Source organism: Primulina eburnea, chromosome 10, assembly GCF_022965805.1.
Source record: "Primulina eburnea isolate SZY01 chromosome 10, ASM2296580v1, whole genome shotgun sequence".
Lineage (NCBI taxonomy): Eukaryota > Viridiplantae > Streptophyta > Magnoliopsida > Lamiales > Gesneriaceae > Primulina > Primulina eburnea.
In genome coordinates, this window is record NC_133110.1 from 27,665,707 (window position 1) to 27,687,881 (window position 22,175).

The 22,175-nt window shown below is 39.6% G+C and overlaps 1 protein-coding gene and 1 long non-coding RNA gene across 4 annotated transcripts; one reads left to right on the top strand and one right to left on the bottom strand.

Annotated features, from left to right (window-relative positions):
* The first annotated feature begins 2,245 nt into the window (after window positions 1–2,245).
* On the top strand, window positions 2,246–4,262 carry LOC140803878 (uncharacterized). Of its 2 annotated transcripts, none has more exons than XR_012111965.1 (3): window positions 2,246–2,571; window positions 2,708–3,475; window positions 4,106–4,262. It is a non-coding gene; the product is annotated as an uncharacterized lncRNA (long non-coding RNA). The 2 variants fall into 2 exon arrangements; XR_012111964.1 differs by having other exon boundaries at window positions 2,708–2,802; window positions 2,882–4,262.
* A 9,245-nt stretch (window positions 4,263–13,507) lies between these two features.
* LOC140803879 (uncharacterized) lies at window positions 13,508–17,123 on the bottom strand. 2 transcript variants are annotated; one of them, XM_073159729.1, is made up of 4 exons: window positions 16,813–17,123; window positions 16,468–16,587; window positions 14,212–14,602; window positions 13,508–14,136 (listed from the first exon to the last, which is right to left on the bottom strand). In XM_073159729.1, the coding sequence occupies exons 3-4, from the start codon at window positions 14,572–14,574 to the stop codon at window positions 13,567–13,569; spliced, it is 933 nt and encodes a 310-aa protein (XP_073015830.1). In that variant the 5' UTR covers window positions 14,575–14,602; window positions 16,468–16,587; window positions 16,813–17,123; the 3' UTR covers window positions 13,508–13,566. The 2 variants fall into 2 exon arrangements, 1 of the variants encoding a protein (XP_073015830.1); XR_012111966.1 differs by lacking the exons at window positions 13,508–14,136; window positions 14,212–14,602 and adding exons at window positions 15,422–15,637; window positions 15,719–15,958 and having other exon boundaries at window positions 16,468–17,123.
* Between the last annotated feature and the right edge of the window lie 5,052 nt (window positions 17,124–22,175).

The window sequence follows — 22,175 nt, forward strand, 5'->3', positions numbered from 1 at the left end:
AGAATGTTTTAAGAAAACTAAGTTCTATATGTATCTTTGGAATCGATCGACCCCCACTTGCTGAGTGTTTCCCAAAAACACTCACCCCTTACAAATTTCAGATAAGAATGAGGAGCAACTGAATGAGGAAGAGCAAGATGCTTTCTGGGGTTGGTGAATCAGAGATCAAGATCAGAATTCAACATTTTACTTTTCTTTCGTTTCCGCTATTTGAAACTCTGATGTATTTTATTCCTTTGTCATTGTAAGACAATATTTCATTTAGGAAAAAGACTGGTTTGATTTGATACGAGGCTTTATTGTTTTCAATTTAATTGTTAAACAATGCCGAATGTCACCGATGCTTCGGACTCGGGGCGTGACAGACGGTATTCATTAACCGTTTGTTTTCTTTTAGTGTAGCATGGAACAATCTTCGTAAATCATCATTCTCAGACGCTAGCAGATTTAACTTGACTTTCAAACTTTCAACCTCTTTGTGTTGCGAAAAGTTAGAGAGAATTGACTTGTTTTTTAAGTCTTGTTTTTCTGCTTCAGATTCATTGAATTTCATAGATAGTCCTTTGAACTCATTTACCATGTCGTATAGTGCTGTAACAAGATCTTCTCGTGTAAATTCTTCAGAGTTAAAGTCAAATACCATTTCATCTGTGGATTCTTGATCTTCCTTGGCAATGAGACATTCGACTGTCTCGTCTTCTCTTTCACTTGAAGATGCCTCAGAAGAGGATTTTTCTAACTCGGTTACAGCCCATTTGCCTTTGTCTTCTTCTGCAATCAGAACTCGCTGATTCTTTTTCTTGACGAATTTCTTGTTGTCTTTGAACCGTCTTCTATTCTCCTGTTTCTTTTCATCCTTCTTTGGCCTGTTGCATTCTGCAATAAAATGTCCCTTCTTTCCACAGTTAAAACAACCTTGACCATCCTCAGTATGGTCCTTTTTAAAATAAGGTTTATTCATTTGAGATTGATTTTTGCGCATGAATTTGCTGAATTTCTTAACAAAAAGAGACAAGGCTTCATTGCTTAGTTGCTCAGCCAATTTCTTACTTGTGGACTCTTCGACCGGAAGAGTCACTGTAGCACCTGCCAAAGCCTTTGTTTGTCGAGTTGCGGATGGCTCTTCTTCAGTTCGTATTCCAAGCTCAAATTCATATGCTTTAAGATCAGCAAACAGATCATGGAGTTCCAGTTTGTTCAGATCTTTGGATTCGTGCATTGCTATGGTCTTCACATCCCATTCTCTAGGAAGAGCTCGCATGACCTTCAAAGCGATTTCTCTGTTGGAGTACTCTTTTCCAAGTGAGATGAGCTCGATGATAATGCTGTTGAATCGCTCATCAAATTCTGCAAGAGTTTCTCCTGGCTTCATCTTTGCATTATCGAATTTTTGGATAGCCACGGTCAGTTTGTTTTCTTTGGTTTGATCATTGCCTTCGCACAGTTGAGTAAGTTTTTCAGATATCTCCTTTGCAGTGGTCCAGGTCTTGATTTTGGCGAACATGTTCTTATCCAGAGTCTTATAGATAATATCTTTTGCAACGTTGTCTAGGTTTTCTTTCTTTTTATCCTCAGCTGTCCATTCAGATCTATGTTTCTCTATCATTTGAGGAGGACCTTCGATTGTACCAACAGCTGTGTTTACTTTCATGATCTTCATTGGTCCATCGGTAATTACAAATCACATGTCGTCATCCTGTGCTGCTAGATGTGCCTGCATGCGAATTTTTCAATCATCATAGTCTTCCTTGGAGAACATAGGAATTTTGTTGAAAGATGCCATGATTATTTGAATGATTTCAATGTTTAGAGAAATCCCCGCTCTGATACCACTTGTTAGGATCGGAAAGAGTTTAGAGGAGGGTGAATGGAATCTTTCAAATTTTATTGTTTTTGAATTTTTGCTGTCAACTGTTTTTAGGCGGTAGAAAAATATTTTCTCAAACGGTTGAAAACTTGAACTACTGGTTGTGCAGGAAAACAGTTCAGAGTTTTCAATGACCAATAAAATTAGTGACACCCTTAACAACAATATGTGACTGAGAACTATTTAAGCATGCAAGAAATAGATGACAACGGATTTTATGGATGTTCGGAGATTGAATACTCCTACTTCACCCCTTCTTCCTTTGTTAGGAAGGATTCCACTAAAAGACTTTGACTTTACAAAATTTGTGTAACAACCCGATCCAACCAGGACTTATCACACTGCCTGTATTGGAACTCTTATGCAACGTTTGGTAGCTATGATGGGAGTAATAATATGTAGACAAAACAATGCATTATAATCTGGTATCCGATGATATCTAATAGCAAGTTAAAAAAATGTTTTTTGTTTGGTTCCACTGTTATACTTGTGATTCATTGACATGGTAAAAAATACTTTCCCATTTTACCCCTGTTGACTATTTTATTTACACAATTGCAGGGTATACACAAGAGTCAAGACAACTCTTCATTTTTAGATCTACAAGGCCCGTTCGCTTACTCCCTCTTTGTTCCTCGGTGGTTTATCATTCTTCCATCTCAAATCTGAAGAGAATCACCCTGATGTTTGTGCAAGCAGATCTGGTAACGTAGAAGTTTATATTTTGCCAATTTTTTTTGTTTTTTTTACTTGTCCTGCTCGACTTGTTGGATTCACGTTCGCAACGATGGCTTTTTCATCATCTCTTTGTCGTTGTTGAAACCAACAATTACTTTCCAGGTTTGTGGTTGATTTTACCATAGACAACCCACAACTTTCATTTGACACATAAATCGAAGGGCAGGACCAGCGACTTCTCCGAGAATAAATCGATGGTGATCTCATCTTTTGTTCTACTAATTACAATTTTGTGCATCTGTCTTAAACTGTATAAGTATGCTCTGTTAATTGCAGACCAAAACGTACGTGGTTTTCGTCGGTAGAAAGCCTGGAGTGTACGATAAATGGTCCGAGGCAAACGCCCAAGTTTGTCGTTTCTCTGGTGCTTGTTACCAAGGTTATGAAAGTAGGGAATCTGCCGAGAAAGCATACAACGATTCCTTGGCAAAACCAGTTCATGTAAAAAATCTGAGTGACTCTAATTGCTCAAGTTCTACTACTACTGCACCTTGTAGTACTCAAACTTATCAAACAAAGACATTGGCGGACCTAGTACAAGAAGTGTCTGATTTAGGTCGTGAAAATCATAATCTAGGCAAGAAATTGGAGAAGTTGTCTGAGGACTTACGAAATTTGTTGGAGGAAATGGAAAATGGTTCTGTTAGTACCTAGTTTTGGGTATTAACCTTGTTTGGGATGTTCTCAGTGATTACTTAGAACAAAGTTTTAGTAGTAAATTTTAGACTTAATTTGCACAATTTACTCTTAAACCTGTATATACGTATGTATTCCCAACTCTTGGCTGGATTTCGACGAAGCAGAAGTGTTTCCAGCAGCTGACCAACCGCTTTTCATTTTTTTGGTGTCACACATAGGTTACATATCCAGGTATGTGAAATTTCGTCTATTTGGTGAAATTTATTTTCGCAGTGCTGAAATATTTCTTTATAGGTATGTGTTTGAAATCATATTTTTTTTATATTTGATGATGTAATTTGGACTTTTTTGTGCAAGGGATATTAATTGATTTCAATTCAATGTTTGTTAGTAAATTGTTTATTCTTTCAACAATAATAATATTCGTGCTAAAAATAGAATCAGCTTCATCATTGACTTAGTTTACGTATTTTTCTATGTTCACTGTAGTTGTTGAGCTATTGTACCTGACCTAGGCAATTTACGTGAGTTTCCATGTGTAATTGAATTGAACTTGGGTAAGCCTTCAAAATCTTTTGTAGGTGTTGACCTACTAAAGATTTCCATCATTACAATATTTATGAAGATTGTGTATTTAATGAAAGTGGTTGGTCACTTGAACTACTTAATTTTATTCTTCTTATTTAGTTGGACTCATCATTTTGAGGTCTGTAACTCTCACTTCTGTTACTTTGTTGGTACTTGTCTTCTCTCGGTCCAAATGTCTGTCTCCTCCAAAAATGGTTCTCAAGAAACTGTCACTAGCAAGTACGCCGTTCCTTTTGTTGATCTAGTTTCTGATGATGAAACTTTTGTATGCAGTGAAGAATGCGTAAATGGTAAAGAACTGAAGTCGGTGGCAGCTGACGAACGTGGTTATCTGCAAGAAAGTGTTCCAAAGAAGCAGAAATTGTGTCATAAAGGTAAGGGAAGTGAGTCAAACACTCCGAAGCTGAATGCACCTTCCCCTTTGAACGTTGATGTCTGTAAGGCTCGAGAATTATCGGTTGGCATTAATATGAGATACACAGATATGAGAATGCATGTTAGAAAATGAGAATTTTGAAAGGGCAGGTCGAAACTATACCGCTCCCGCGGTAACAACATCACCGCACCCGCGGTGTAATGCCAGAAAAATGAGATTTGGGCGAGGCCACACCGCACCCGCGGTGTTAACATGACCGCACCCGCGGTCATGGCTCTTGAAAAATTAATGGTGCTGCCGAGAGCACAGCGCACCCGCGCTCCTGATGTACCGCACCCGCGGTGTTGCGTGGTGTGCAAAGGATGAGCCATGTGTTACATTACATGCAAGATATATATGTGTTGCTCGATTCATTCTTCATTCCAACAAAGAGAGAGCACCGAGAACTCCCCTTAATTCCTTCAAGCTTCTTCATAGTAGAATTACGATTGTGCATGATTTAGCCATTTGATTTTAATTTCGAGTCCGGATTATTGATCCTTGCAGCATTGGCAACGAAAGGACGTAAGTTTCTTACATTTCCAGCATGTTTCGAAATTCATATGTTGGAGAAGTTATGATTTGCTTGAAGATATGTGTTCTTGATATCTTGAGCTTGATATAGTTGCTATCGAATCGATTTTCGGACATCGTATGCCATTATTTCGAATTCCAGCCTATATGTGTATGATGGGTACCAATTTTGAAGGGATAATGAGATTATTGTGATGTTAATGAGATTATGATATTGTTATATGTTGAGATTGAGTTACCGATATCAAAGAAATACGCCGTTATGCCGTCGATTGTTACCGAGATGGAGTATTGACTTGTACAAGATTTTGATATAAGTTATATCTTGATAGAATGCATTGTTATATTATCATTTCAGATTAGTCTTGACAGAGTGACATTCCGACTTCAAGATCTCGACAGACATTGTGCGACGAAAGGTATAATTCATGTGGTCACGGGATTGCACAACTCGATTCAGACTTGATACGAGTTTCCCTAAATCACATACTAGATTGTTATTACATTTGATTATGTAATGCCTTGTTTATTGATTTATATTCGAGTCCTGAGATAGGAGATATTGGCAGACTTGCCAAAAACTAGACGTTTCGGTGTATCGACGCATAGGAGCAGATTTGCTATATGTGCAGACCCTCGATACAGAGTTGACCGAAGTCTAGGAATAAGATGTACCGTTGCCCCGAGTGGTTGGGTAGGTGACAGACCGTCTTATTCATACGGGATCCCTAGATTAGAAAAGAGTCGAGTCAAGATTTAAATGTGAATACAGATTTGTATTCTTCTACATGTTTAGATTTACATTCATGTTATTTGATATATGATATGCATTTGTATATGATTATTACATTGCATGCATTCATGTTTTATACTGGGATATGTTCTCACCGGAGTTATCCGGCTGTTGTCGTGTCTGTATGTGTGCATGGCAACAGGTGGGGCAGGATCTGGGTCACGAGCTAGATGAGAGGTTGATGATAGCGTGGAGATCTCGGGCATGGAAGATTTCTAGTGGCTTCTATTTAGACTTGTATCACCTATGTTGGTAGTTGGTATGTAAACACTAGTGTATGGTTGTACTAGACAGACATGTATGTATATTATGTTGTTATTTCTTATAAAGACAATGTTATGCTTTGACTATACATTTGAATTAATGTTAAAAGCAAATTTTTGACCCACATTTTCGAACAAAGATCCAATTAAATCCCAAAAGAATTGAGTTAGAGCCCGGGTCCCCACAACAGGTGGTATCAGAGCAGTAGGTTCTGTAGACTGAGATAGAATAGAATGAGCGGGGTAGATCGAGTCATCTTCCTTGCTTTTGAGATGTTAGCATGATTTATTGCTTTCCCTATTATATGTTGTGTTGTATTATCTGAATTGATTTACAGCATTTCAAGCCTGAATCAGAACTGATTCTCGATCAGAGTCTATGATCAGAGGAGGGCTGAGACAGATGATATTGATTGTGTACTAATCAGTTTGATAATCAGATTTATGCCGCCTAGACGTATACCACAGCCAGAGCAGGGTAGCACATCAGGTGCACAAATGGATGTTACCGCTACGCCGATGGAGACCTTATTGAAGAGATTTCAGTCTTTCCATCCGCCTACCCTGAAGGGCACAGAGAGTGCAGTAGAGTGCGAGAGCTGGCTTGATGATATCGAGATGTTGTTTGAGTCTTTGGCATATACTGATGAGCGACGTGTGAAGTTGATAGGGCATCAGATGCAAGAGGTTGCAAAGAGCTGGTGGTTGACTACGAGGAGAGCCTTGGAGCACCGAGGTATTGATATCACATGGAAAGTCTTCAAGGATGAGTTCTATCAGCGATTCTTCCCCGTTTCCTACCGAAAAGATAAAGGAGCTGAATTTGCAAATCTGAAGCAGGGACAGTGGAACATTGAGGAGTATGTGGCTAAATTTTCTGCATTGCTACGATTTGCACCGCATGTAGCAGGGAACAACGAGGCAGTGGCTGATCAATTCATCAACGGGTTGAACCCAGATGTATTTACTTTGGTGAACACGGGACGGCCTAATACTTTTTCAGAGGCACTGAACAGAGCTAAGGGAGCCGAGGCTGGCCTGATCAGGCAGCGAGGAGCTTCCTACAGTGTTCAGGGGCAGAGACCGCCACAGTCCACGACCGTACAGTTTCCACCACCTTCTCCTCGTTTTGATAGTGGAGCTAGTGGTAGTGGCAAGAAGGAATTTTTGAAGGCTAAGGGCAGACAGTTTAAGAAATCCGGAAGCAGTTCATCGAGTTCGAGTGGATCTCGACAGAGAGGTCAGGGTTCAGATTATAGTGGCGCATACTGTGGTTCGTGCGGAGGACGACATGCCACGGAGCAGTGTCAAGGAGTTCTGGGACGCTGCAACATCTGTAGGCAACAGGGACACTTCGCCAGAGTTTGTCCCCAGAAAGGTGCACAACGATTCCAGAGTGCAGGGTCATCAGCACCAGCGCCACAGATGGAGAGACAGGCATCTTCTGTACACTCTTTCAGCCACCCTCCACCCAGACCCAGCAGAGACCAGGAGGTAGTCAGACGGTGAGTCAGCCTCCCAGACAGCAGGCACGTGTTTTTGCCCTGACAGAGGAACAGGCGCAGGAGGCACCAGATGACGTCATTGCAGGTAGCTGTTTTCTTTGCGGTTATCCTGCATATGTGTTGATAGACACAGGTGCATCTCATACATTCATATCTGAACATTTTGCATTGAGACATTCATTGCCTGTTGAGTCGATGTCTACGGTAGTGTCTATAGCTTCTCCATTAGGAAGTGGTTTGATATCTGTGACTACTGTTAGACACTGTATGCTTCAGTTTGAAGGGCATGAGTTCGATCTTGATTGTGTAGTACTTGGTTTAGCTGATTTTGATTGTATAGTTGGCATAGATATGTTAACCAAGTACAGGGCCACTGTAGATTGTTTCCACAAAATTGTCAGATTCAGACCCGAGATGACAGATGAGTGGAAATTCTACGGAAAGGGTTCCAGATCTCGGATTCCCTTAGTATCTGCTCTGACTATGAGTAGATTGCTTCAGAGAGGAGCAGAGGGTTTTCTCGTATATTCAGTAGATCTACTGAAGTCGAGCCCAGCATTGGCAGATCTGCCAGTGGTTTGCGAGTTTGCAGATGTTTTTCCTGACGAGATTCCAGGGTTGCCTCCAGTTCGAGAGGTTGATTTCAGCATTGATCTTGTGCCAGGCAGTGTTCCTATCTCGAGAGCTCCGTATAGGATGGCACCGATAGAGCTGAAAGAGTTGAAAGCACAGTTGGAAGATCTTTTGTCCAAGGGATATATCAGACCCAGTGTATCACCTTGGGGTGCTCCGGTGCTTTTCGTTAGAAAGAAAGATGGTTCGATGCGACTGTGTATTGATTATAGGCAGTTGAACAAGGCAACAGTGAAGAACAAGTATCCTCTGCCTCGCATCGACGACTTGTTTGATCAGTTACAGGGATCTTCTGTATACTCGAAGATTGATTTGAGATCAGGGTATCATCAGCTCCGAGTTAGAGATGTTGATATACCGAAGACTGCATTCCGAACCAGGTATGGGCATTACGAGTTTATTGTTATGCCTTTTGGTTTGACGAATGCGCCTGCGGTGTTTATGAGTTTGATGAACCGCATCTTTCAGAGATACTTAGATGATTTTGTGATTGTGTTTATCGATGATATTTTGGTGTATTCGAAGAGTTTGACTGAGCATACAGATCATCTGAGGATCGTATTGAAGACTTTAAGAAAAGAGCAGTTGTATGCCAAACTGTCCAAGTGTGAATTCTGGTTGCGACAGGTTGTCTTCTTGGGGCATATTATATCTGGAGATGGTATTGCGGTAGATCCGAGTAAAGTTGAGGCTGTTATCAGTTGGCCGAGACCGATTTCTGTGCCTGAGATACACAGTTTCATGGGTCTAGCCGGATATTATCGTCGTTTTATCCGAGATTTCTCCAGTATAGCGAAGCCTATCACCCAGTTGACACAGAAGAACATGCCATTTGTGTGGTCCGAAGATTGTGAAACCAGTTTTGTAGAGTTGAAAAAGAGGCTGACTAGTGCGCCTGTCTTGACGATTCCTTCAGGTACAGGTGAGTTCGTTGTATATTGTGATGCATCTCACAGAGGGATTGGATGTGTTCTTATGCAGCGAGGGCACGTGATAGCATACGCCTCTAGACAGTTGAAGCCACACGAGACTCGTTACCCGATTCATGATCTTGAATTGGCGGCAATTGTTTTTGCACTCAAGATCTGGCGTCTTTATCTGTATGGTGAGAAATTTGAGATCTATTCCGATCATAAGAGCCTTAAGTATCTCTTTTCTCAGTCAGAGTTGTACATGAGGCAGCGACGATGGCTTGATCTGCTGAAAGATTTTGATTGCGAGATCAAGTACCATCCAGGGAAGTCGAATGCAGCGGCAGACGCTTTGAGTCGAAAGGTATGTACTCTTTCCTTGTCGACTATAGGTGTATCGAATTTAGTAGAGGATTGTTGCTTGTCTGGATTGACATTTGATACAGAGAGTAGACCGTTGCGACTTGCTGCAATTCAGATTGAGCCAGACTTGATTATAAGGATCAAAGAAGCGCAAAGAACTGATCCGAGCATTCAGAGATCGATGGATATGGTCAGAGCTGGTCATATATCAGAGTATCAGGTTAGAGATTATGTTCTGTATGTGAATAACCGTCTAGTGGTGCCAAATGTTTCAGATTTGAGACGACAGATTATGTCAGAGGCACATTGTAGTCGATTTAGTATTCATCCTGGTGGCAGGAAGATGTACAATGACTTGAAGACGCAATTCTGGTGGAAGCAAATGAAAACCGATATTGCAGAATTTGTGTCTAAGTGCCTGAATTGCCAGCAAGTGAAGGCAGAGAGGAAGAAGCCCGGAGGTTTACTTCAGAGTTTGTCTGTTCCTGAATGGAAATGGGACCACATTTCCATGGACTTCGTGACGAAGTTACCTCGATCTTCGCGGGGCTGTGACGCGATTTGGGTGGTGATAGACAGACTGACCAAATCAGCGTGCTTTATTCCGTACAAAATGACCTACCGACACGATCAGATGGCAGAGTTGTATGTCAGAGAGGTCGTCAGATTACACGGTGTGCCGAAGTCGATCGTATCAGATCGGGATCCACGATTCACTTCTCACTTTTGGCACAGCCTGCAGCAGGCTTTGGGTACGACTTTACACCTGAGCACTGCTTATCATCCTCAGACAGACGGACAGTCAGAGCGGACTATCCAGACTTTAGAGGACATGCTGAGAGCTGTAGTACTAGATTTTGGTACTAGTTGGCAGGATTCATTGCCGTTGTGTGAGTTTTCATACAACAACAGCTATCAGACGAGCATAGAGATGGCACCGTTCGAAGCTTTATACGGAAAGAAGTGCAGATCTCCGTTGTACTGGGATGATATCTCTGAGGTACCAGAGTTGGGGCCTGATATGATTCGTGAGATGACCGAAAAAGTGAAGATCATTCAGAAGCGAATGAAGACGGCACAGGATAGGCAAGCGAAATACGCCAATATCAGACGCAGACCGTTAGTATTCGAACAGGGAGACAGAGTATTTTTGAAGATTTCACCTTTCAGAGGCGTTGTCAGATTTGGCAAGCGTGGAAAGTTGTCTCCTAGATACGTCGGTCCGTATGAAATCCTCGAGAAGATTGGCGATCGAGCTTACAGACTTGCTCTTCCTCCTTCATTATCAGGTATACATGATGTTTTTCATGTATCGATGTTGCGCAGATACATGCCAGACGATTCTCATGTCATTCAGCCTGACGAAGCCGAGCTAGATCAGACTTTGAGCTATGTTGAGCGACCGATACAGATTCTTGATCGGAAAGAAAAACAGCTCAGAACGAAGACCATTCCGCTTGTGAAGGTGCAGTGGAGTCGTCATGGCATCGAAGAAGCAACTTGGGAGACAGAATCTGATATGAGACAGAGACATCCCGAGCTATTCATATGATGTGAGTCTTCCTTTCAATTTTGATTATATTGTTTTGTATACAACTGCATGAGTAATTGCTTGCGAGTTCGAGGACGAACTCCTGTCTAAGAGGGGGAGAAATGTAAGGCTCGAGAATTATCGGTTGACATTAATATGAGATACACAGATATGAGAATGCATGTTAGAAAATGAGAATTTTGAAAGGGCAGGTCGAAACTATACCGCTCCCGCGGTAACAACATCACCGCACCCGCGGTGTAATGCCAGAAAAATGAGATTTGTGCGAGGCCACACCGCACCCGCGGTGTTAACATGACCGCACCCGCGGTCATGGCTCTTGAAAAATTAATGGTGCTGCCGAGAGCACAGCGCACCCGCGCTCCTGATGTACCGCACCCGCGGTGTTGCGTGGTGTGCAAAGGATGAGCCATGTGTTACATTACATGCAAGATATATATGTGTTGCTCGATTCATTCTTCATTCCAACAGAGAGAGAGCACCGAGAACTCCCCTTAATTCCTTCAAGCTTCTTCATAGTAGAATTACGATTGTGCATGATTTAGCCATTTGATTTTAATTCCGAGTCCGGATTATTGATCCTTGCAGCATTGGCAACGAAAGGACGTAAGTTTCTTACATTTCCAGCATGTTTCGAAATTCATATGTTGGAGAAGTTATGATTTGCTTGAAGATATGTGTTCTTGATATCTTGAGCTTGATATAGTTGCTATCGAATCGATTTTCGGACATCGTATGCCATTATTTCGAATTCCAGCCTATATGTGTATGATGGGTACCGATTTTGAAGGGATAATGAGATTATTGTGATGTTAATGAGATTATGATATTGTTATATGTTGAGATTGAGTTACCGATATCAAAGAAATACGCCGTTATGCCGTCGATTGTTACCGAGATGGAGTATTGACTTGTACAAGATTTTGATATAAGTTATATCTTGATAGAATGCATTGTTATATTGTCATTTCAGATTAGTCTTGACAGAGTGACATTCCGACTTCAAGATCTCGACAGACATTGTGCGACGAAAGGTATAATTCATGTGGTCACGGGATTGCACAACTCGATTCAGACTTGATACGAGTTTCCCTAAATCACATACTAGATTGTTATTACATTTGATTATGTAATGCCTTGTTTATTGATTTATATTCGAGTCCTGAGATAGGAGATATTGGCAGACTTGCCAAAAACTAGACGTTTCGGTGTATCGACGCATAGGAGCAGATTTGCTATATGTGCAGACCCTCGATACAGAGTTGACCGAAGTCTAGGAATAAGACGTACCGTTGCCCCGAGTGGTTGGGTAGGTGACAGACCGTCTTATTCATACGGGATCCCTAGATTAGAAAAGAGTCGAGTCAAGATTTAAATGTGAATACAGATTTGTATTCTTCTACATGTTTAGATTTACATTCATGTTATTTGATATATGCTATGCATTTGTATATGATTATTACATTGCATGCATTCATGTTTTATACTGGGATATGTTCTCACCGGAGTTATCCGGCTGTTGTCGTGTCTGTATGTGTGCATGGCAACAGGTGGGGCATGATCTGGGTCACGAGCTAGATGAGAGGTTGATGATAGCGTGGAGATCTCGGGCATGGAAGATTTCTAGTGGTTTCTATTTAGACTTGTATCACCTATGTTGGTAGTTGGTATGTAAACACTAGTGTATGGTTGTACTAGACAGACATGTATGTATATTATGTTGTTATTTCTTATAAAGACAATGTTATGCTTTGACTATACATTTGAATTAATGTTAAAAGCAAATTTTTGACCCACATTTTCGAACAAAGATCCAATTAAATCCCAAAAGAATTGAGTTAGAGCCCGGGTCCCCACAATGTCGGCACTAGTACAAAGAAAGAAAGAATCCAATTCGACGAGCAGGGAGCAAAGACTGTTGTTGTTTGAACTTTCCTCAGATGATTCGTCTCAGTAAATGTACTCCACAAATTATAATGTGCACTTAAGCAGGCATCCTTTTGTTGTGTTGTAAATGTAATGTCAGTAGTGTGTATTTTGTGGAAAATGTTTGTGTAAGTGCTGAAAACGTTGCTGTATGTACTACTCTGTATTTTGGTTCCCAGTATATGTAATTTGGTTTACTGTTGGTAAGAATTGAAGATATTTCATTGTATACTGATGATTCACATTGTTGGTGATTTTGGAAGATATCGTACGATTTCAATGTGTATGTTGGTAGCATTACAAAATGACATTGACTGTGTTCATAATTTTGCAAACAAAGTACACAGTTCGGACCACTTAAGTTCTTATGTTGTTTTTTATGCTACTCCACATGTGAGTAACTGGACAATGCTTTTTACCTCAAACAAGCTTGTGTAACCACATCAATACCGTAGTATACAACATCGATGACTACGTTTCAAGAAATTTGTTATAAATTCAACACCACAGCAACTTAGTTTACAGGCAAATAACATTTAAGGCTTGAAAGTTGAGTCGAAAGCCACATTAACTGTCTTGTACACGAGAAACATTTGAGTACAGAGCATGCAAACATTATTTTAACAAGATACCATGTCACTCAAATATCGGTTCTACAATGAATGATATTCCCATGAAATTTCGTCTGAATAGGAATAAAGCAGCAATTGCAGAAAGCATCAACTGAAATCCAGATTACATAGATTCATGTATCTGTTTATCCAAAACGCAAAAGATACATAGTTGGTTCATCAAAAATTCAAAACACATCACCCAAAACCACACTAAACCCGTCACCGTTACTCACCACGCAACAATCTTTTAACAAAGCAAATCCTTGCACGGTCACCTAGTCGCTTGAACAGTGCCAGATCATTATGATTGTTGAATAGCAACTTAGCGGCAGCCACTTGTTCGTCCTCCGAAAGCTCAGGCAGACTTTGCAATGCAGCCAGTACCGTATCTTGCACATCTGAAATTTTCTCCTCAGAAGACAATTCCTTGATCAAGTGTGACATCGTATCTTTCGTTATGTGAGCGAGGTTGTTGATTGCTTCGACTATGGACTCATCATGCTCGGTTCTTTTCTTCCTTTTCTTACTTTTCGAAGTTGCACCTTCAGCTGCTTTTGACGTAGGCGTATGTGTCTCGGATATGGAATCATCAGCAACTTCGGTTGTGTTAAAAGTACGATTCTCTCCAAGGAACTCTTCAGAAGGCAGGTCGTTATCCAGTTTCAGTACTTGTTGCAGCACATTCTCAAAATGCTTTGATTGATCCCCAGTTGCTCGATCGTTTCCAAATATTTCACACCAGTCAACGTAGTGTGACCACTGTTTATGTCGCATTGACCGTAAGCTTGGTTCGTGCTAAAAAAGATGCAATGACAATGGTTCAGTAAATGATTTACGTATCTGAAAGTCAAAATACATGGACATACATACCTTCACAATAGATTCCCATGTCTCATCCGTTACATCGATGGTGTTGTCAGTGTCATTCCATCCGACTCCACTTTTGGAAAGCAAAGTCACCAAAATACTATGTGTTTTCTTCCACACATGAATTTTGGAATTTATATGAGGATTACCACGTAAATTAGTACCTAGTATTGCTGTATGCATTGCGTTCTCCAACAGATTCAAGTAACCCGCTTTAAAACCATTCTCACTTCTCCATCCCTTCGTGATAATCTCTTTCAGCGAGTGTATTAACACGTCTTCCTCACGACCTGTCCAACTTCTCCGGGTCTTATCCACTTTCTTACCACGCCCACTGCCACTCGCAGAAGCTGCAACGCTGTCCATGCTTACAGAAAAGCTTCAACTATAAAGTCTGCCATGAATTCAAATTTGTAAGTATAAATGATATTCAACACCATATTCGAAGTTAGTCGAACTCAAGAGTCGATGTTCAATCCAAAGTAGTTTAATCAACCAACAATGTTCATGACACTTACTTCAAACAGTAGCAATGATCAACAAAACAAGTATGGAAACGGAACAATGATGAAACATAATAAAGAGGTACAAGTACAGGATACACTAAACAATGAAACTTTACAATACAAATACAACAATGTTAATTGTAGGTGTTCCACATTGACATTGCGAACTCATCTCTCCAACTATCCCACCCACTAGATGACTCGACAATGCTTATGAAATCATTATGTGTGTCATGTACGGGGCTGCCAACGTCGTAATCAATTTCATCCAATGGATCATCAGGCATTTGACTACGGATGAAATTGTGTAATAGTATGCAAGCGAGAATTATTTGGTTTTGAACCGCTAAAGGGTAGAACGACGGACTTCGGAGAATAGCCCATCTTTTTTTCAGCAAACCAAATGCTCTCTCGATAATGTTTCGTGCTTGGGAGTGGCGCAAATTAAAGAGCTCTTTGTAATCTTGTGGGGCCGATGTTCGATTTCCCCATGCATCCCTATGATATCTTACTCGCCTGTACGGAGTCAAAAAAACCTTCGACATTGGCGTACCCATTATCACAAAGATAATAACTACCTGCAAGATTGTTACATGTGATACGTTAATTTGTCGAAAAAGTAGGAAATATATAATGTACAACGAAGCGAGAAGACAATTTCGGAAAAATGAAACACGTACGGTGTTAACATATTACCTCTTGGAACTTTGAAGACATCATCCCGATTTAACGCATCTCTTAATACTCTTGCATCAGCGGCAGGATCCCTCCCACCCAGTCAGAGCGTATACAAAGTTCATATTGCGATCACAAACCCCAAGCACATTTACTGCAATAGTTCCTTTTCGTGTTCTGTATTTGGCTTTCTCTCGAGCAGGAACATGTACACCGACGAGTGTTCCATCCAATGCACCTAGACAACCCTGAAAAAACTTACAAAGTGAACACTTTTTACTCATATATTTTTTAACGTATATCTCAATTCAGTATGTAAGAAAATGTACCTGAAACCATTTCCAAGAGTCATTGTCACAGTTCGCATCCACTGGTGAAGGCTTCACAAGGAATAAAGGATATAACCTCATCAAGGCACGCATAACATCATGAAAATGTGAACTGATTGTCTGTCCACTTCGCATGTAATCATGACTAGTGACCCGGTTTTTTTTTATGATGCGCCAAAATAGACAAAAACATTGCCACCTTCTCTTGAACTCGGACATATCGAGAATCTGTTAGTCCTCCTACATTCATTAGAAGATAGCACAACCTTCCAAAGGCATTGCGATTCATTCTCAAATTCACCACACACTGAACATCCCCAACATCAATGATCATATTCAAATGGCTTAATTGAGCATTGATTCTTTCTGTCATTGTGTACGATACCAGTGTTCGACGACGGACACGACGTTGCTGCCCAACCATTCTCGTACGTTGTCAGGATAAGAAGACACAACAACAATAAATTTCGAAACAACAGTTGTTGTACCAGAAGAACCAGTAGCATGTTTCTACGTTTCATGTCCTTCTTTGCCACAACACTCAACAAATGACAAGACAATCACATTTAGTCGCACAATTAAGATGACAAACAAAGAATTCGCACAACATTTAACCTAACTTATTACATGTGGTATGTAGTCACACAATTTATTAAATCCAAAAACGTATTACATATTACCAGTTAATACTTGTACTCACAGTATTTCAACTTAAACATGTGGTATTAGGAGGAGAGAAAATGATATACCAAGATACTTGAAGGTGCTATTCCGTGGTGTACCCAACAGCGAATGATCAAACAGGGAATTGCGTGTGGCTAATGGTCTTCAAGTTGAACAGAAAATGCGTGTACTGTTGCTCCGTCCCCCTGATATCAAATTAGTTCAGATGCAGGTGAAAGAAATAAATCAAATTGATGACGGACATGGTGGGAAGTTGAATTTTCTAACAATTTCTGTAAAATCGAAATCACTCACCTTCCCGTAGCCTTGGTTTTACAAGAAGGTTGAGCAAAACGGGAACGTCGTGACATTCAAATGGCGGAAGCCAGAACACATATGTTAAACAAAAGAGTATTTGAACAATCACTCACCTCGTCGAAGATGCCATTAAGCGACAACGAGAAAACCCATAGCGGCGGCCACTGAGAACACGAGAGAAACACTCATCTTGTTCTTATTCGCAGCTTTTATTTCAATTAGGGCTAAGGGCATTTGTGGAAAATAGGGCCTTGGCTTGTTCACTGTACAAAATGGGATTCCTAATACCTCCAACAATTTGGGATAGTTGTCTGCCATTTTCACAGGTGAACAGTGTCGTAATCAAGAGGGTGGGGTTATCCTTCAAGCAGTTGTCAGCGAGTCAAACAATGCATTATTAGTCCTATCCATGTGTTATCCTATCTACCAAACACTGCATTAGTGATCACTTTACACTTCTGGATATTAAGAACCCTTAGTTCTCTAGACACCACAAATTTTAATCAAATAACCACCAGGTTACTGATATGAAACAGTAGTTTGTTTGAGTAGCACGAAAAGATCCTTGGATGATCAAGTATGTTTCTGTTGAATTGCGTGCAGAGAGAGCGAAGATGAATATTGACTATGATTGCGCTCTGAGATATCTTTTTAAGGCAAGCTCAATGATCTTTTTGATTGTATGTATGAGTTGTATAGCTTATCATCTTTAGCTTGCATCCCTCTCTGATGATATAGCCGAATGACTTAACGGTCGGAAAGGACAGTTAACGTAAACCTAAGCTTCTGAATCAAATGAGTCGCTTTCATCTTTATGAGCAATAAATGTTCCCATTTAATCTTTCTTTTGCTCATCATAGATCTGAAGCTCTTTCCTTGAGGATTTCCTCTTAAGGCAACTGTTCTTTATACGAAGTCTATCTCTGAGCTTCCTTTCTGGGATAGAGAGTTAAATGCATATCATTATTGGAATTGATGTGTAATCGTTGACTTCAAGGAGTTTTGAATGCATTCAACCGGTCAGAGAATGTCTTTTAGCAATAAGTGATTCTCTTAAATGAATCGATTCACTTTTGCCGTAATCTGAAGAATCAGCAGTTGAATATCAGCGGTTGAGAAATCTGTAGGTTTTTGCCAGTTGAGCTTATTAGGACTCCAGCCGCGGTTGATTTCGATTTGTCATACAACAAAATTGAAACGCTAGTTTCATTTCTTAACATTAAGAGTATCAATAAATTTTTTTTAAAAAATAAAACATAATATACTGAAAAAATTCAAATTTACAATATAGAGTTATATTTTTTAAAATTGTTTTCTACATAAGCACGTTATAAAATTTAACCTTAAAACTTAATTTAATTACTTAAATACAAGTTTTAAGTAAATTAATTCAAAATACATCATTGAATAAAAATATATTAATTAGAATTAATAATTTTTATATTACTTTGTATTAACATAAACATATTACAATATTATAGATTATATTAATGATATCGAAGTTATAGCGTAATTATACACTATTTTATAATAAAACACTTATAATTTTTTGTTGGGGATCGATGTAGAGTTTAGAGTGGGCGTGAATAAATTCTTTCCTTTACTGATAGTTTTTGCAAAGGGTGCTAGAATCCTGTTAGATATTATAGTTGTTCTTGTTCAATGTAAGTCCAGCAGATCACAATAATAAGTGCGGAAACAATCCGATGGAGAAGGGTGAAAACAGTAATAACAGTAGGCAATAACACAGTAGTTGTTTCTGGAAGTTAGAAGATAAAATCTTGTACGTCTCTTCTTCTTCTGTTTCTAGAAGGTATCACTAAAAGACTTTGGATTTTACAGTACACACTTGTACACACCCACTTCAGCAGGACTTATCTCTTGCCTACTGAAAATCTTAGTAACTCAACACAATATAATTCAATCCAACAAGATTCTGGAAAAGACTCTTTTCCAGTTTACAAACTCTTCTTTTAAAATATAGTAAAGTGTTTTGGTTGAAGAGGAGACGAAATAGCAGTACAAGATGATCTCCAAAGATCAGATGTATAAGCTAAAGCGTGTACTGCTTTTCTGCAAGTTGAGCTTAGAAGATGATGATTGAATCGCGGTTGCTCAATATAACGTAGGGTAGATAAAATTATCAGCGTTGTTCTCTAAATGGGTTTGATCCATATATATAGATATCTTGAATCCAACGTCTATAATCAAAAACGGCTATTTTGACTTCTGATAGAAAAAGCTTTATTTCCTACAAAGGATCCTGCAAAAAGCTTTCAGCACAATCAGTCTTGTTTTATACCAAAACTAGTAAAGCGAATTAAATGACTACGTACAGAAATTAATGGTGCAATTAATGCTCAGTACTAGGTAAAATAACGGTAACATTTAAGATAGAAACGATCGAGTAAAGAACCGTTAAGTACTGATCTACTGAAGTCAAGTTCTGCTTCTGTTTTTCTAAGAAGTTGAGTACTAACTAAAGTAGTACTGCTTCTGTTAAAGCGAATTGATAGCTACTGCTTTGTATTGTCTACTGGACAGTGCTATTCCTACTGGTTTTGATTCTCATCACCACAATAAAATTTAGTCTAACAATTTCCCCCTTTGCGGTGATGCCAAAACCTGAACGTTAGTAGCGATGGATAACAAAGCAAGTAGCGATTAAAAACAGATGATTAATAAGTAAATAAGCAGTTTGAACAAAGTTTAAAAAACAGTAAGAAATTCTAGTCATCTGTTCCAATATCTCGGAACAGAGTTTCCTCATCCTGAGGATCTTGATTTCTGAAGGATGATTCTGCTTGATGTCCTCAGTCCTCCTTCTTCTGATCTTCTTCCTTTTGCTTCTGTCCTGCCTTCTGCTTCCCCTTTTTTGACATCAGCAACCTGAACTTGAGTGAGTAAGAGATCTACTCGTCCAGTAAGTGTAATAATGCCGTTATGCAGAATCTCCAGAGTTGGTGTGTGACTCGAAACTTGTTCATTCAGAGCCTGAATTGATTGAGATTGGGACGCAATCTGAGCATTGATAGTTTCGAGTCTTGAGTCTATAGCGTCAACTCTAGTAGAGACGGAGTGAAGAGATGCATCATGAGTAGAGATTGTTCGAAGAACATCAGATTGACCAAGTACGAGGTCAGCATGTCTTTTCAAGACATTTTTCCTGAAGAGGTCAGTTCCAACCTCGAGTCTTGCCAATGATTCTACGGTGTTAATGACATACTTCGTGACTCGTTCTCTGAAATTTTTGGTGGCATAAACCTCATCATCATGTTCATAAGATAATTGCTTGACAATTTCTGAGAGTCTGTCAACATTCCGTTTAAGTGTGTCAATCTCAGATTCAAGATTGAATTGTTCTTCTTCTGGGATTGGCTTCTGTCACATACGCTGATAGGATCGGTTAACTCAAGGTGAAAGTGTTTAGAAGGGGGGGGGGTTGAATAAACACTTGCTAGATTAAAACTTCTTCGAAAGGTTGGGTTCAGTTTTGTTACAAACTGACTCAAGTATCTCGTCGGTCGATATCAATCAGTTAAACTGAATAAAACAGTTGCGGAAAACTAACTGACTGAAAGATAGAATGAATAACTGAAAGTAAATAACACAGGAAATGTTTCTGGATGTTCGGAGACTTGAATAACTCCTACGTCACCCCTTCTATCACAAAGATAGGATATACACTAAAAGACTTTGATCAAATACAGTAACGTGTACTGACCCACTTCAGTTTGGACTTATCTATTGCCAAAACTGAAACTCTTAGTTAACAACTCTTTTACAGATCACAACTGATCTTAGCACAACTTGTACAATTTATCAAAGATTACAAAGTGCTTTTTCTAGCTCAAAACGTAGCCTGAATGCTACTGATAAAACTGATAAGCTTGAGCTTTGATTTGAAGTTGAGAGAATATTTTCGCAGAGTAACAGCAAGTAAAATGAGTAGTTCACAAAATCGGTAGTTCTTCAGCTGCTCTCTTCGACTATTTATAGGCTTCTGTTTCAACGGTAACATTTATTTGAATAACAGCCGTTGTTTGCCACGTCGATATTCTCTGACAGATCGTACACTGCAACTTTCTGATATGCGGCGTTCCACTACTACTGTTGCAGTTAGACTGTACTATATGTCGGTTGTTGCAATCAATTGATGACGTGTTCAGTTAGGAACACACTTTACTGATCGATGGTTGAGGCGCTTAAATAGTAGCTGAATGATCAGTTACGTAACCAGTTAGTAACTTCGATGCGTAAATCAGTTGCTTGATGCAGTTACTTGGTTCAGTTGGTTAATTTGTCAAACTCCGGAATAAGATTTCCAACAATTTCCCCCTTTATGGTGTTTGACAAAACTTAGTAACATAGGAAATAGTAACTGACTCCATTGTAGATAACATAAACTGAATAGATTCTCATTTCAGATAAAATATTCACTAGTCAACTGAATCATACAATAAACAAGAGATTTAGGCTTCTCTCTGTTTCTTCAGTAGTTCTTTCAGTTCATCCCTGATTAGCTCTTTCAGTTCTTCCCCCTTTTTGTCAAACAGGGCTACTTGAACTGATAATTTCTGCACGTGATTTGATAGAACGGAGATGGAGGTAGAAAAATTTTCGATTGAAGTCTGGATGAGCAGCTGTAGCGCATCCATTTTCCTGGACATAAGTGTCTGAACTTCATCAACTTTACTGTTAGAAGACTTCTGAGAAGTAGTAATACAAGCAGCTATTCCTTTGAATTTTTGAACTTCGAGGACTACTGCAGTTAATAAACGAATGTCCGCCTGTATTACAGTCAATTGCTCTTTAGTGAATTCATGAGACTGATCTTGTTTCAAGGTGTGGGACAGCTGAGTGTTTTGCATATTCGTCATTGCTGTCACCATTGTGTTCATGTTATTCTGCATATTTTGGATCTCTTTAAGAACTAGATCCATGTCTGAGACTTCTGGAGGATGAGAGAAATCTGATCCTTTTGTAGTTTGATCAAAAATGATCAACGATTTATCAGTCTTGTCCATCTCATGAGAAATGTTGGCATCAGTTGTAACAATCTCTGCCTGTACTGAATGAGGTGAAGAGAGAATGTGAAGAGTAGGCGATCCAGTGGTCTCTACAACTGGTACCTCTTTAGATTGATCAGTTTCGGTCACTGGCACTTCAGTTGGAGACAACTTCTCAGCAGATACATCTAGCTGAGCTAATGTAGAATCTTGTGGAATAGAGTGATCAACGGAGTGATCAACTGAATCAGTTCTAAGAGCATCCTTCGGAGATTCTTGCAATACTGTCTGGATTATTTCATCGATGGTGGCAAAAGAGAGATCAGCCTCAGAGTATAGTTGTTTTTCAGCAGTTGGTGAAGTCTGAACTGGCAGTTCAGTTGAAGGAAAAACCTGTTCAGTGTTTATAGTTTGCTGCTGTGGTTCCGCAGTCACCATCTCTGTATTGCTTTCATTATCAGCAGACG

What these genes read in the sequence shown, in the direction of transcription:
- LOC140803879 (XM_073159729.1), bottom strand. Translation starts at nt 14,574, where the DNA reads ATGGACAGCGTTGCAGCTTCTGCGAGTGGCAGTGGGCGTGGTAAGAAA. An exon ending in CATGGGAATCTATTGTGAAG is followed by an intron (nt 14,137 to 14,211) that starts GTATGTATGTCC and finishes CATCTTTTTTAG; the next exon opens with CACGAACCAAGCTTACGGTC.